General features: G+C 43.9%; 1 protein-coding gene across 1 annotated transcript; it reads left to right on the top strand.

Annotated features, from left to right (window-relative positions):
- Positions 1–7,925: 7,925 nt before the first annotated feature.
- Positions 7,926–15,259, top strand: FAM241B (family with sequence similarity 241 member B). Its single transcript, XM_051982549.1, has 3 exons — positions 7,926–9,246; positions 11,200–11,317; positions 13,824–15,259. The coding sequence occupies exons 2-3, from the start codon at positions 11,225–11,227 to the stop codon at positions 14,091–14,093; spliced, it is 363 nt and encodes a 120-aa protein (XP_051838509.1). The 5' UTR covers positions 7,926–9,246; positions 11,200–11,224; the 3' UTR covers positions 14,094–15,259.
- Positions 15,260–15,515: the final 256 nt, after the last annotated feature.

Here is a 15,515-nt window from a genome sequence, read left to right as displayed (position 1 = left end):
CGATTTCCATTTCTGTCTCTGTCTCTCCCTCTGTCTCTCTCTAACTCTATCTCTCTGTCTGCTCTTGTCTCTCCATCTCTTCCTCTCTGTTTCTCCCTCCCTTGCCCCTCCCTCTTTGATTCTATCTCTCTGTGTTTCTCTGTCAATGAACCAAATGAGTAAGATGCTAGAAATACAAATAAAAAGAATGAGAAAAGCAGCTTACATTTTAAAAAGGGAGATAACAAGCCCTTCTATAAATATGAGTAGATTAATAAAAAGAGAATTAACGGAAATAAACACAAAATCTTGAAGTACAAGGTAATTTGCTGGGAGGGCTTTAGCAGATGGAGGAATCAAGAAGGTAGAAGGTGTTGCTTGAGCTTTGACTTGAAGGAGGAGGGATTCTACATATGGCATATCATATATGGGGCACAGTGCAAAGGCACAAAGATAGAAGATGCAAAGTTGTTTGAGAGGAAAGGGAGGAGGTTTGTGTGGTTGGATTGCTACGTATGTACGAGAGTGGAAAGATAGATCAGGACCAGACTGTGAAATTCTTTGAGAACTACAGAGTTCATTTTTTATCCTTGAGATAGTAAAGATTCACTGGATTTTTCTGAGAAGGGAAGACACACAGTCATATCTGTGCTGAAAGAAAATCACTTTGGAAACTGTGTAGGAAATAGATTGAAGCAGGGCCATAATCCAACTGGGAAATGACAAAGATCTAGACCCCCGCATCTTAAACTGTGGGTCATAATCCCATATGGGATCTTAAAACTGTATGTAATGATTTATTATCAGGAAACATTTGATTTCTAAAGCTATTTTATATGCCCACATACCCGGGGTCATGTAAAAATTTCTTGCATGTGTGGAAAAAGTTTTAAAAAAAAGCCCTGGTCAAGACTAAGGCTGAAAGTAGGGAAGGAGAGAAGGCCTTAGCTTCCAGAGATGTTTTGAAGGTAGAATGGCAAGATTTGGCAATTTTTTTGGATGTGTGGAATAAGGGAGAGTGGGGAGTTGAAGGAAACAAAGAGTTTACTAACTTGAGAGGTCGAAAGAATAGTGACAAGTTATTTAAACTCTCTGTTGCTCAGTTTCCTCATTTGCAAAATGAAAAGATTGGACTAGATTGGCTCTGAATTCTCTGTAGCTCTAAGTCCATGATCCTAGGATCCCTTCAGCTATAAATGATGACTTGTATTCTTTGAAAGCTAAAGACAATGAGTAGTGCAGAGAGGGAGGGCTATTCAAAGCTGTCCAGAAAAGCAGAAACAGAGAGCCAAGTGTACCTTTGCTCCGAGGTGTGGAAGTCCCAGTCATCATGATTCATTTCTCTTTCTTTGTAGCTCCAAATGATGCTGGAAGAGATGCTGGGCTGACTTAGTGCTTCGAGAGAGCCTCTTTATTTCTCAGATAAAGCTCTGAGACCCAGCACCCCAAGGTCTCCTAAGCAAAGCTCTTTGCCTTCCTCTCACCAAGCCCTGAACATATGTTCCACCTTGAAAAGGCCAATTGTGGCCCGAGGCTTCATTAAAGCAATGTATTGAACACTCAGCCAGCACCCCTCCCCCCTTCCTGTCTCAGTCCTTCTTTCAATGCAGCTCCTGATGTTTCCTTCCCAGAGAGGAATATATGAAAGGTTCCCAGGAGTGCCCTCTTTGCCTACACGTGCTCCTGACACCCACCAGTTCACCCTTTCTTATCTTTGTATCCTTAGGGCCTAGCACATGTTTGTTTTGTTTTATTTTTAAGCTGCAGTTTCATTAGTGTAAGCAACTCCCTGAATGGCAATTTTTATTACTTATGGCCTTAGAAACTCCAAGCACTGAGAGAATTCAAATGATTTTCACAGAGCTAATATGTGTCAGAGATAGAAATGGAATCCAGGGCTTCTTAACTCTAAATTCTGCTTATGTTTGCCTTGAAGGTAGAAAGAGTTTTCTAGGGGAAAAAAAGGTTTAAAATATTTAATTTGTTTTAATCAGCTAACATCTGCCTTTTTCTTCCCCTCTCCTCCCTCTACTGAAAACACTAGATAAACAATACTGATTACAAATATGTATAGTCAAAACAAATCTCCACATTTACCATGTCACAAAACAAACACAAAATTAAAATAAAACTTGTCTTATTCTACATTTTGAGTCCTTTGCCTTTTTACTATGAGGTGGCTAGTAATCATTAATCTTCTGGAGTTATGATTGCTAATCATGCTAAGTGTTTAGCATGGATAGTATTCCATTGCATTTCTATGCCATAACTTGTGTACCCATTCCTCGATTTATGGACACCTTCCTCAGATTCCCCATTCTATGTTACATTAAAGAAGCTCCTTCCTGATCACTCAGTATTAACTGGCTTCCTGAGGTTGGCTGGACACTTTGGAAGAGCAATGACTTAATGAAGTAGTAAGTATTGAGTGGACGTTATATACCTAGCCCTGTGTTATGCTCTGAGGGGATGTAAGAGAAGTCTAAGACCCAGACCCTGCTATGATGTACTTGACACATTACCTATCTAAAGCCCAGTGGGATGAGTTCCTAAAGGGGTATATGTGTCCAAAAGTCTGAATCACAAGCAAGCCTAGGGGTCGCAGCAGCCGTGTACCCTCAGGCAAAAAAAGCACCAACTTGCCGAGCTTCCAGCTTTCAGAATTCCTTATGTCTGTTTCTATGTGTTCAAAGAAAATAGTTAAGAGGAGATCTGACCATATACACATTCTGGAAAATCATTAACAGTGAATGCTTTTGTCTTAGTTTCACCCATCCTCCCGCTCCATAGTGGGAAGAAAACTTTCTCATTGCATCTGACATTCTTTTTCCCAGTCCCATTCCATCCATGTACAGCCAGACAAACTCTTGTTAGATAGACATTGAGTTTTTAAAATAACAACTTCAAATAGCATCGAAGTGAGAATATCTGGTTAAATGAATGAAACTTCCAAATTGCAGATGCCTTAGCTACTACAAAGAGAGGACATCAGCCTCCTACTTAGGCAGAAACCGACTTTCTCCCTCCAGGAAAGAATTAAGAAAGGTGTTACCTGCTTTGCTTGTGCTTCTCATCTACCCCCAATCAACCTGACCTACTCTCAGGTTCCTTGCTCTGATCCCAGTCTATGACTCACCTGCATCTGGATACATTATCTGCTCCAATCTCAGTCTCCACAGCTTTCTCACTCATGTGCCATACAAATGATAACTGACGGTTATTACTCAGCTCCATGCTTGGATGGTCCAGAATGATGTCTTAAAAAGTCAATGGCCTTGTAGCTTTGCTACTCCACTTTCTCTAGGTGGCTCTTCCTTCTATTTTAGGTTTTAAAAAGCCAGAGGAATCTGGGGAATTCTTGGTTAATACTTGCCCAACCCTGGGTAGGCACTTTAAGTCCATCATGTCTCTATGGAAATATCTCTAGGGGAGGAATGATCATTGCCAAAACAAGGTCTAAAGCTGAAAACATTCTCCTCTTCCCTTTTTTAAGAGCTATAGAAAAATTTCCTTTGACCAAATTCTGATTAAAATGATATCCCTGAGAAATAATGAAAAAAAAAGTAGAAATGAAGAGGGAAGATCATTTCTATAGCTCAAGTAATGTAGTTAATAACTACCAAAACTGTCTGGTACAGCTTAAAAATAGAAAAGTTGAATAATGGAACAGACTAGATAAAGAAGAGTCAGAAACAATTTAATTCAATAACTAAACATTCAACAAACCAAAGAATAAAAGTGATAAATACTCATACATAAAACAACTCCTTATTTGAGAACTTTGGGAAAGACTAGAAGATAGATTGGCAGAAATTATATAGAACACTCTAAAATTTAAATTGCAAACTACTAACCACTAAATGAAAGATTACTCAAATAACTCATAAGGTCAATGCGGGTGGAAATAATTCTGAGGATTCACTTCATGCTCTGAAAATTGAAAATGAAAAAACTATGGAAGTAGTCAACCCTAGAGGGATAGACACACCAATAGTCTTCCAGTGAAGTTGTGAACCATTCCGAAAAACAATTTGCAACTATGGTAAAAACTGACTAAAATGTTCATACTCTATCCAAACGAGTGCTGAAACAAACCAATGTGAATCTACTTTTGAGGGTCAGTTGTTAAATTTCAGTATGAACCTTTATGTCTCACAAATTGGCAACTGCTACAAATAGTGGTTTGATTGCTTTGTTGTTTTGAGAATGTGATAGAATAAATGTTAAGTGTGTAGTTCATACATTTCCCTAGTTATTATTAAACCAACATAACCTTCTTTATGCTGCCATTTCTAGGAATGTATTCCAAGGAAGTCAAAGAGGGCGATCCAATATATACCCAAATATTTATAAGCAACACTTTTTTGTGTGTGTGGCAGTAAGAAACTGGATCAATTGTGACCCATGAATGTGATGAAATATTAGTATGACGTAAGAAATAATGAACATGAAGAAATCAGGAAGTAGTATGTGAATGGATGCTGAGTAAAGTAAGCAGAAGAAAATAATATATACAATGATTAGACAACCATAAAAGTAAAGGAGCAAAAATGGGAAGCAAAATCATGTGTAATTACAACAATGACTCTTCTCCTCTTTTAGTTTGAAAGTGTGGTCATGAGAATTCCACAGACTATCAAATGTGGTTGATGTGTTTAGTGATACAGAACTGACTTTTTTTCTTTCTTTTAAAACTTTAGTTCTTAAAGAAGTCTGAATGCAGATCAAAGCATACTATTTTTCACTTTCTGTATTTTTTCTTGTTTTTTCCCCCTCTGGGTCTGTGTCTTCTTTCACAATGTGACTAATGTGGCAATATATTTGGCACGATTGAATATATATATATATATGTGTGTGTATATATATATATATATATATATATATATATATGTGTGTGTATATATATATATATATAATCTATACCAAATTTCTGACTATCTCAGGAAGGAGGAGGATGAGGGAGAAAAGAAGTAAACTTAGAATTCAAAATCTTAACAATGAATGTAAACATTTGTCTTTACTGTAACTAGGAAAACATAAAATGTAATTAAAAAGAGAATTTTAGTTCTGAGATTTGGTTTACTGATTAGTAGGGTAGGGGGAAAGAGTTATTTGAAAATAAATAAAATGTGAAAACCAAAGTTTAAAAAAAGACTAGGAAAATAAAATATATAAAAGAAAGATGACAACTGCTTTGGAGGTTCAATATTTTTGTTGAAGTGATTAATTGGTGAAAGAAGACCATCAGATTTCTTTGCTGCCTTCTATTTTTTTTTTTTTTTTCGGTAATGAAAAACTCCTGGATTTGCAGTCCATAGATCGGGATACAAATTCTGCCTCTGATACTTTGTGTGACCTTAGGCATGTCATAGTATATTTTTGAACCTCAACATGCTCATCTGTACAATGGGGAGAATATACTTATAATATCTACCTACCTCACGCTATCATTGTCAGAAATGTGCTTTGCAAACTTTAAAATGCAAATTACTCTTGCTATTGTTTTTGATTAAAGGATCTAGATTTAAATATTAAAATTGTCATTTCCTGTCTCTATAACCATAGCAAATAACACTTCCTCTGAAGGCCTCAGCTTCCTCCTCTGCAAAATGGGATAGTTGTACTAGATGGCCTCTAAAGCCCCTCTTCAGAATTCTTAGGTACAAGATTCTGGATTATCTTCTCACCATTGATTTGTCCCTTCATCTAGACTGTGAGTTGCTGGAAAGCAAGCACTATTTCTTCAATTAAGTCAAACATGACATGGGTGTTTGGATGCCTGGATTTCATCCCTTTCTATCCCCTTCTCCGTCCCTTGCATTCTGGGATTACCAAATGGATGTTGCCTCAGACGAGCTAAACCCTTGGGAAGATCTTAGTTTAAAAATGCATCCGGCGCCATCACCAACCATCTACCCCATGCTTTACCAGTGGACTGGCAAATGAGGCTGATAACTTTGCCTAGCCCCCCCTCACTCAAATCCAATTCATTTGGAAGTCAGGATATCACTCTGATATCACTTCTTTGAGAATGAAGGACAAACAACATCAACAATGTTAGTCAAACTGCCCTCTCCAAAGACTTCCTAATTGCTAAAATCATTAGTCCACCCTTACTTTTTTGTCTTAATCTCTCTGAAACATTTCACACAGTTGACTACTCCATTCTTTTATGTACTTCCGTTGGCACAGATCTGTTTACTTGCTGTCTCCCCCAATTTACGTGAGCTTTTTGAAAACAAGATCTGTCTTTTTCCCCTCTTTGTATCTCCAGTGCTCAGCATAGTGTCTGGTACACAGTTGGTGCTTAATACATGTCTATTGACTTAACGACTCACCTGCTTCTCTTGTCTTCATGGTCTTTCTCTCTGCTTCATTTATTCAATTACCAGCAAATGCTTATTATGGGTCAAGTGCTAGGGTTACAAAAATAACAACTGAGATAGCTCTTGCTCTCATGTGGTTTCTTTTCTGTCTGGGGAGAGGTGTTGGAATCCTTACTAACTGCTAAGTAATTAGAGTTGATCTAATCTTACAAGAAGTTGTTTTGGCCAAAACCTTGAAGCAAAGTAGATAAAGTAGGTTGTACAATTACCACAAAGTACCCAATTTCTGTTCTAATTCCCACATTCATATGTGAATTTTTGTTAAGAGTTCAAATGTTGGAGTTTGTTTCTTCTCAGAGCGCAGCCGGTTTAGAGGCTTGGAGCCCTTCGGATGTCTCCAAATCCAAAGGTTCTGTCCTTCAGCCTCTGCCTCTGCTTTCTTCTGCCTCCAACCAAGACAGAGATGGAAGGTCTCTCTTATCTCCCTTTGGGGAGCCCAGCCACCAACTTGCCGCGGAGAGAGGGCTTCTGGCGTAGCTCCCCTGGAATCCGTCAAAAGTGTTCTCTGCACCAGAGTCGTTCCTCTCGAGTCCAGCGCGATCAGCCAGCCAAGAGGAAAAAGTGTATTCTGGAATGGCTGTCTCGCCTTATATGTGAACCTTCTGAAAGAATGGGATTATGGGTTTTCTCCCATAGTGCTCTCTGGCCCAAAGAGCTTTAAGGTGTGGACTCTCTTGAAGTTAGAAAGTGTACTTTGTGAAGCTAGCATACTTGTGGACTCCAATGAGTAAAGGTGGGAACACAAGCCTTGTCTTGATTAGTTCTACTTAGTACCTTGTTTCAGGTTCTAGGCATATTTTTGCTATCGATTTCCAGTCATTAGGGGTCAAGATTTCAAAAGACAAATTTTGTAATAGCATCTTAACATAAGCTGATGTAGCCCCATAAAGAGTCAAGGTTTTGGCCAAAACAACTTCTTGTAAGATTAGATCAACTCTAATTACTTAGCAGTTAGTAAGGATTCCAACAGAGAGGGAAGCATGATTTTTTTTTTTTGGTAGGCAAATACAAAATTTATATAGAATAAAGATGACGTGGTGGGGGAGGTGTGCTACCAAGGAAAGACCACAAGAAGCCCTGTAGGGGAGGTGGCCATCAAGATGAGCCTGGAAAGGAATTAGGAATTCCAAGGTGCAGAGCTGATATTCAAAAACTATCTGAATTTTACACTGCCATGTACATTTGGTGCATGGTTTTTAAAAATTTTGCCTGTAAATGTAAATTTTTTTGTGGAAAGTTATTGAATTTATGTTTTTATACTATAAAATGCTGCATAGAAATATGAATGTTATTTCCAAATATATTCATTCCCTTCCTTTCCTTATGTTACTTAACAGGATGTCATTTCTAATTAAGATTTAAAATAGAAAAATTTTTTTAATTAAGTCCAGCAACATATTGGAATCAGTTTGATAGTGTGTAATATTCCATACCCATAGACTCCATCCTTTCTAAACGAAAGATTTACTGTTTTGTAAGAACAACAAAACACCCCAAAACAATTACAGTGAAATTAACTTTAACAAAATTGTTCTAAATCATTTTCTGTATTCTTTCTTAACTTTGCTTTGTTTTATATAATTCTCCCCACATTCTTGGTATTCTTCTGCCATTTTTGAAGCCCAATATTCCATTCCATTTATTTATTTAAAAATATAACTAATACACACACACACAAATTATTCACCCAGTATCAGACACCCAACTTTAAAATCCACCTCAAATGCTACCTCTTCCAGGAAGTCTTTCAGGAGCCTCCTGGTCAGTGATGACCTCTTTATCTTTAGAACTCGCTCAGCAAAATACGCCATGATACCAATTTCCCTTCCCTGTCAGAATATTGTGTATTAGGGCCATCTTTCTTTTTCTTTTTTTCTTTTAGTTCCCCCTCCCTTTAAAATGTTCAAAAGCGAGAACTTTTGTGCTATCTAAACTCGGTGTCTCCCATGGCTTAGTCTAGGATCCTGTACACTTAATTGATGTCTTTTGAACGGAATTGAATAGGAAACTTAAGGTCTCCGGCAGTTTAGCAGCCAGCTGCTCACTAAATATTTGTTGATTGATTGATGGATTGCCTGATTAGTTGTCAGCCAGCTGAGAGTAAGATAGATGCTGGATTAATTGGATCTGGGGCTTTTTAACCCTTCTTTTTTCTTTTCTTTTTTTGGTGTTAGTCCGGCAAAGTCTTTGGACCCTTCTCAGAAAATGCGTAAAATGAAATACAAAGGATTATAAGAGAAACTGATTATTCCGAATACAGTTATCTCTGTATTCTAAAAGCGAGGTCCTACAGCCCATCTTAGCACCCTTGAATGAGTTTGCAGAGGAGGAAAGAGCTGATCTGGGAGTGGAGAGGATCCCAAGGGACAGGTGGGGATTCCACCTGATGGAAAGGACTTAGCGGTCACTAATCCAAGCCCCTCAATTTCCAGAGGGAACTGGAGAAGGGAAATCATCTGTCCAAGATCACACAGTCGGTAGGATCGGAGCAGGACAAATTGGACTCAGGCTTTTTGGTTCTCCCTCTCACCTGCCCCCGCTCGGGAAGTTTGGGAGGGCAGCTTGGAGAGAGGGGGATGCGCGCTTGGGCCCTGGGCGCAAGGTGCAGGTGTGGCCAATCGGGCGGGAGTCGGGGACCCCGCGGCCCTCCTCCCGGGCCCCAGGCTCGTCTTCTCGGGCCGAGCCCGGGCAGCTGCAGTTTCTCCCAGGGGCCTTAAGAGGGGAATACTGAGCTCCTGCGTCGTCTCTCTGTCGCTTCCTGTCATGTCAGGCAGGAGGAAGTGGGAGGTGGGGCCGGAGCGCTAGCAGCCGCCCCTCAGCTGCAGGAGCCAGGCCGGCCGGCGGTGGACAGCGACCGGGCCCCGGAGCTGCATCCGCACAGGTAGGAGGGAGCGGGCCGGGGTTCAGGATTCCTCCATTCTGCCGGCCCGGCGCTCCCGGAGAAACGGGGGAGGGGCTTGGGAAGCCCAGGCTGCCTTTGTCCTCCGCCCGCTCCGCCGGACTGAGCGGCCTCTGCCCAGTAACCGGCGGCCCGAACCGCCGGCTTCCCACTCCCGGGATGCTCCGGGGGGCCGACTGCGTGCTGGGGTCGCGGGTGAGAGCCTCGGATCTCCAGCCGGGTCCTTGGGATCTTGGATGGGAAGTCGGAAGATGCGGCTTCCCTGCGGGGGATCGCCTGGCTGACCTTGGGCCCGGCTCTTTACCTTCTGAGGTCCAATTTCCTCACCTGTAGAATGAGGGGCTTTGGGGGCCTTTCAGGGTCTCAATGCGATGATCCTCCTGCAGGAACAGGCCCCCGAAGCAGCCAGGGTCTCGATCTCTGATTTCTCAGACACTGGACACTGCCTTCCCTCCCTCCTCCTCCTTCTCTCTCTTCCCTCCTCCCCACCCTCTCCCCTGTGTCTCTGTGTCTCTGTGTCTCTGTGTCTCTGTCTGTCTCTCTGTCTCTCTGTCTGTCTTTCTGTCTATCTCTGTCTGTCTGTCTCTGTCTGTCTTTCTGTCTCTCTCTCTTTCTCTCTCTCTCTGTCTCTGTCTGTCTCTGTCTGTCTCTTTCTCTGTCTCTCTGTCTCTCTCTCTTTCTGTCTCTGTCTGTCTCTGTCTCTGTCTCTCTCTCTCTTTCTCTCTCTCTGTCTCTATCTCTCTCTCTCTCTGTCTCTCTCTCTCTCTGTCTCTGTCTCTCTCTATCTCACTTTCTGTCTGTTTGTCTCTCTTCCATTTTTCACCCCACCCCCACCCCACTGCCTCCCCAGTACTGAGCCGATTTCTGCCCAGTGACAACAATCATACAGGGATCGTCCGTGTAATTTCTACAGCCCCGCCCCACCCCTGTGCTTATCAGTGTCACCCGGGTGAGATCAGAGGTCCCCGCGCCCCATTTCGGAACGTTCCATCCGGGCAGGGATGGGCCAAGAACTCCTGGCTTGAGTTTGACTTAACAGGGACTTTGGAGATGAAGGTCCTCATGTTGTGCGGCTTTTGAGGCTCAGAAGTGTCGGGGACGGTGGCAAGGCTGCCATTTGAACCCAGGATGATACAGCAAAAATATAAAAATACATTAAGGCTGGGCGCTTTGTTCCTTCTCTCCCCCTGACCACTGGCCAGTTTCTTGGCCCGTGCTGCGCCTTCCCCTCACAAACCATGTTACCTGAGGGCACTTCGCTGATGCTGATAGAAATGAAAGTTGGGCCCTTAGGGGGCTCCTCAAGCTGACCCTCATGATTGTTCTGCTGCTTTCCTTTAATTATTGTAGTCGTGGTACTCGTCTGCTTTCTTCATTTTCTCTCTCCTAATATAATCTTTTTTTTTCTGAAAATTTCATGTTTCTCATTGTTTCTGGTACAGTAATACACCTTTAAATTAATTTAGTATAATCTATTTAGCATATCTTAGTTGTGGTTTCCCCATTTCTCAGATAGTGAAACTGAGGCAGCATAGTGAAGCTGGAAGAGGATCCAGGTATTCTGGCCCTTAGCTAGACTGACGGCACCCTGCTTAGTACCTAGAACGAGGGACAGAGGCCATTGTATTATGTTCTTGATGTATCTGTTTCTAGACTGGGAATTTTCTGGTTAGTTAATTAAACTTTCTCGGATTAGGTGAAAAAACAAAACATAACAAACAAACAAAAAAAACCTCTCTCCCTGACTTCTGTGAATCTGAGATTTGAAGGTCAATTGTAATACTTAACAGCTAACTCTGGGCCAGTCATTTTTCTTTGCAGAACCTCAGTTTTCCTCTCTGTAAAATGGGGACAAGAAGCACAGCAGGTCTACTTTATAGGCTGAAGAAAGGAGAAAATTCTTATAAATCTTAAAGGGCTAATTTGTGATTGCAGATCCCGCCCACCGGTGCCTCTGAAGATGGTGAGGATCCTAGCCAATGGAGACATTGTACAAGATGATGACCCCCGAGCCAGGGCCAGCACCACCTTTCGGAACGTTACATCTCGGCAGGTATGGGACAAGAACTCCTGGGCCCCATCTTAGCTTCTGTTTTTTGGTTTGTTTTTTCTTTCTTTCTCTCTCCCTCTCCCTCTCCCTTTCCCTCTCCCTCTCCCTTTCCCTCTCCCTCTCCTTTTCCCTCTCCCTCTTCTTCTCTCTCTCCCTTTCTCTCTCTCTCTCTCTCTCTCTCTCTCTCTCTCTCTCTCTCTCTCTCTCTCTCTCTCTCCCTTTTTCTTTTTCCCTCTTTCTCTCTTTCTTTTTCTTTTTAAAACATATGCACGGATAATTTATATATATAGTGGAAAAATGGAATCAAGAAGACTGGTTTGAAATCCCTCTTCCAATACTATTATAGTATGAAATAGGAAATTACTTTTCCTCTCTGGAAAATGAATATACTGGTCACAGGCTTATTATCAAACTCAAATTTACGTTAAATAGCTTGCAGATTTCCCAGGGCTATGCTAATGGAAGCCACTCTTAGTTACAGAGCTCTTTTCCTACAGCACCTTTGGGAGAGAGGTAGTGGGAATATCATTCCCATTTTACAGATAAGAACACAGGCTCTTAGGAATGGAGTGACATGCCCAGGAATACGCCACAAGAGACGATAGGAACTTGGGATTCAAACCCAGAGTTCTATCTTCTATCCACCAGTGGCTGACCTGGCTCCCAGATTTGAGAATTGCCCTCATAACTTATGGTTTCTTGGACTCCCAAAAATGGGGACTCTCTTCCCCACGATATGCTTTCCTGGCCCCTTGCCTAGAGGTCCGGTGCAGACCAGGAAGATCTATGTTTGGGACCCATCGGCCATAGGCCCCTGGACTAATGGCAATGATCTCAGATCCCAAGTTATAGAGAAGTCGCTGATCTATCTCTGTGGGAGACATTTTGGCAAGAGGAGTTCTCTGGCAGATATTAAAGGTCTGGAATTAGGTTTAAGTGAGATTATTTTTTAAATTAAAGCCCAATGAAATCATAGGGAAGTGGTGAGACCAGTGGGAGGAGCAGTAACTGTAAAGTGATGCGGATGTCCTCCTTTCGGAGAAGGGAGCTGTGAAAGAGCCCAGACGGACCATCGCCATTTACACAAGGTGCCCTTGTTTTTCCTGGCTTTGGAAGGGGATCAGATGCGGCTCCCTTTCCTCAGCCTGAACCCGTCCCTTTCCTGTCTGAGACCTCAATGAACACCTCCCGTGTGCCCAGGCCTGTGCCTGTGAGGGAGGCAGGGAAAGCTATATCCCCAGAATGCCAGAAACTTGGATTTCTGCTCCAGTTGGGCTGTTGGCTTCTACTTTCTGGACCGCCATCTCCTCGTTGGTTTAGGCAGTGTGGTGCAGTGGGAGGTGTCCTGGACTTCGGGGCAGACAAACCCATCTTCTCATCCTATTCCAGTTCCTTATTAGCTGCTGGGCAAGTCACTTAATTTCTATGAACACAGACCCATCTGTAAAATGGATATAATACTTGCCCTGCAGAGCTGTTGCACGGCTCAAATGAGATAATAATGTACAGTGTTATTATCTTTGTTATAATAATAATAATAATAATAATAATAATAGCTAACATTTACATGCGCACTTTAACATTTGCAAAGTGCTTTACCGATGGGATCTCTTTTCATCTTCACAACCGCCCTGGGAGGGAGGCGCTGGTATTATGATTATCAGCATTTTGGGAATGAGGAAGTTGAAGCTGGCAGAGTAATTGACTTGTCCCAGCTGGGCCGTCCATGCCTCTGGGGACGGCGGGGGAGCTCCTGGGAGAGCCATGTGCTCCCACATAGTATGGGATTCTCCCGCCCTTCTTGCCTTGCTTTGTGGGGAGGAGTTCTGATGGAGATTTATTTGTCCAAGGACCATTTCTACCCTCCCATTATTTTTAGTGACCGTTTTGTCCTGACTACTGCGTAGCTGTCATTATTGTTATTCACCGAGGTTCGTGTTGGTTCTAAACTATGATCGGTGATTTATCTCAAGGAGCTCCTGTTCTGCTTGGGACTCTGGGCCATGACCTAGTGGGGCTGAAGCGGGAAGAGGGCATTGCACTGCCACAGACGGAGCAGTTGTCTTTGTCCATTTGACTGTTTGGATAGATTTTGGTGATAGGAAATGCATCTCGAGCTGCGTCCCTTAGCTCCCAGAGAGGTTCCTGTGGAGGTCCCTCAGCCCCCCGGAGAGGTTCCTGGGGTCTGGATGTCTGTTGACTGCTCCAGAGGGCTCCTGGGGCCCAGAGATCCCTGAGCTCCTTAGAGAAGAGGCAGATTCCCTTGACATCTGTTCCCCACAGTGCCTTTCTTTTGTTGCTCAGGATCTCACCTGGGAATTTCTTTACAATGGAAGGATCCTCAGGGGCCATTTTACAGATGGGAAGACTAAAACCTATAGAGTCACACTTACCCAAAGTCACCCACAGCAATCATTTGCCAGGCCGTTATTCAAACTCCAGGTCTTCTCCCATTATACCTAACGTCCGGTCTGTATCTGCTTTTTTTTTTCTTTGTATTCCTCCATAGAACTTTTTCACCAGAGGAGACGGCCAGCCTCATGGGGGCCCGGCACCAAATATCCATCACCTGGGGCCCAGGCCGGGTGCCCATCGCTCCCCATTCTCTGACATCAACCAGCAGCTGGTGAACCTGGGCTTCCCGCTGTGGCACCTGGGGGACCAGGTGGTGGAGCCTGTGATGTCCATCCTCCTGCTCTTCCTGGTCATGATGCTGGGAGTTCGGGGGCTGCTGCTGGTGGGCCTTGTCTACATGGTGTCCCAGCTGAGCCTTCGATGACCCTGGGGAGGGGCGGGGAGGGGAGCTCCTGGGAGAGGTGTGAGAGTGAGAGTGTGAGTGTGTGAGTGTGTGTGTGTGTGTGTGTGCTCCGGTGTCTGGATAAGTGAGTGAGGGGTGACTGGTGAGGGTTGGGCCCTTCCATGAGGAAAAGGCCCCAAGGAAACGGGTGCCCACTGCGTCCCCTCGTGCCCCTTGTCTGTCAGGAGAAGGCCTTGTCCTAAGTGGGGCTGCTGACCCAGGAGGCTTTCAGCTCTCAGACCCCATCTCCTGTTTCACCCTTGTAGCTGGAAGACCGCATTAGAGAAGATCCCCAAATACTCCTAGTTCCTCCATTAGCCTTGACTCGAGCTCCCGGGGATGGAGGCTGGGTCCTCCAGCCCCTTCTTGCCAAACCTCTCTGTCCCCAGGGATTTTCCCTTTTTCCTTCCATCTCCAGCAATTCCCAGGAGGAGATCCAGCCCCCAGAGAGTCAGGCCACTGACCAGTGCTAAGCTTGGCTGCGGGACAGGTTCCTCCCAAGCAGACCAAAGTCTGGAGGTGATTTGACTTGGCAGGTCCCAGGCAGAAGAAGGGCCATTGGGAAGGGGCTAGAGGGACTGGCTGACCCCTAACGCTGAGCCACAGGACTTTATAACTCTCCTTGAGTCTGAAAGGGAGACGGCTTTATTTATTTATTTTTTAATTGTATGGATCTTATCCTGAAAGCTCTGGCTAGGCTGTGTACAGACAGAATGGGGCCTGGATGGGAGTGGGGGCCATTTCTTCGTGTATTGAGGAGAGGGAAGGTGGCAGGTGTGCGAGAAGGACTCCGTCACTGCCTTGGGACCAAATCCCACCCTCTTTAAAGGCCTTTTTTCTAAGATTTTTTTTTGAGGGGGAGAGGACAGGGGCAGGTCTAAAAGAGCTTCAGTTGGGCAGGCTGGTCCTGGAGACCAGGCAGCTCTGGTAGTGTGTGTGTGAGTGGACACAAACCCAACCCTTTCTGAGAGGCAAGTTTCATGGCTGGAGCTTCGCTGGAGCCTCGTACTGCAGAACGTGGCTCTGAGATGGGAAGTCTGGCCCTGCTGGGGGAGGGGAGGACCACGGGGGACCCCAGCTACTGGGGGGATCACTGACGTTCCTGGGATGCTGGCGGGCTCTCTGTCGGAACATGACTCCTTTCTCAAGGCAAGTCTCTGCTGTGTCTTATTTGTGGGCTGGGAGGGGGACAGCTTGGTATGGGACAGACTCCTGATGGGCCTTCTCCCACTAGATGGGGTCTCATCTGGCTCAGACGTTGTGTGTGTGGAGTCTTTCAGCTCTTTGCTGCATCCCCAAGGAGAAAGTTAGGGGGTAGCCAGAAATGGGAGGGGACTGGTGCATGAAATGGTATGGAAGTGGAACTCAGTAAACACAAGTAGAGCTGACCTTGAATTAGAAAAA

Source organism: Antechinus flavipes, chromosome 2, assembly GCF_016432865.1.
Source record: "Antechinus flavipes isolate AdamAnt ecotype Samford, QLD, Australia chromosome 2, AdamAnt_v2, whole genome shotgun sequence".
In the NCBI taxonomy this organism is placed as follows: Eukaryota; Metazoa; Chordata; class Mammalia; order Dasyuromorphia; family Dasyuridae; genus Antechinus; species Antechinus flavipes.
The sequence above is the reverse complement of the archived record's forward strand: the minus strand, read 5'-3'. Positions and strand labels throughout refer to the sequence as shown.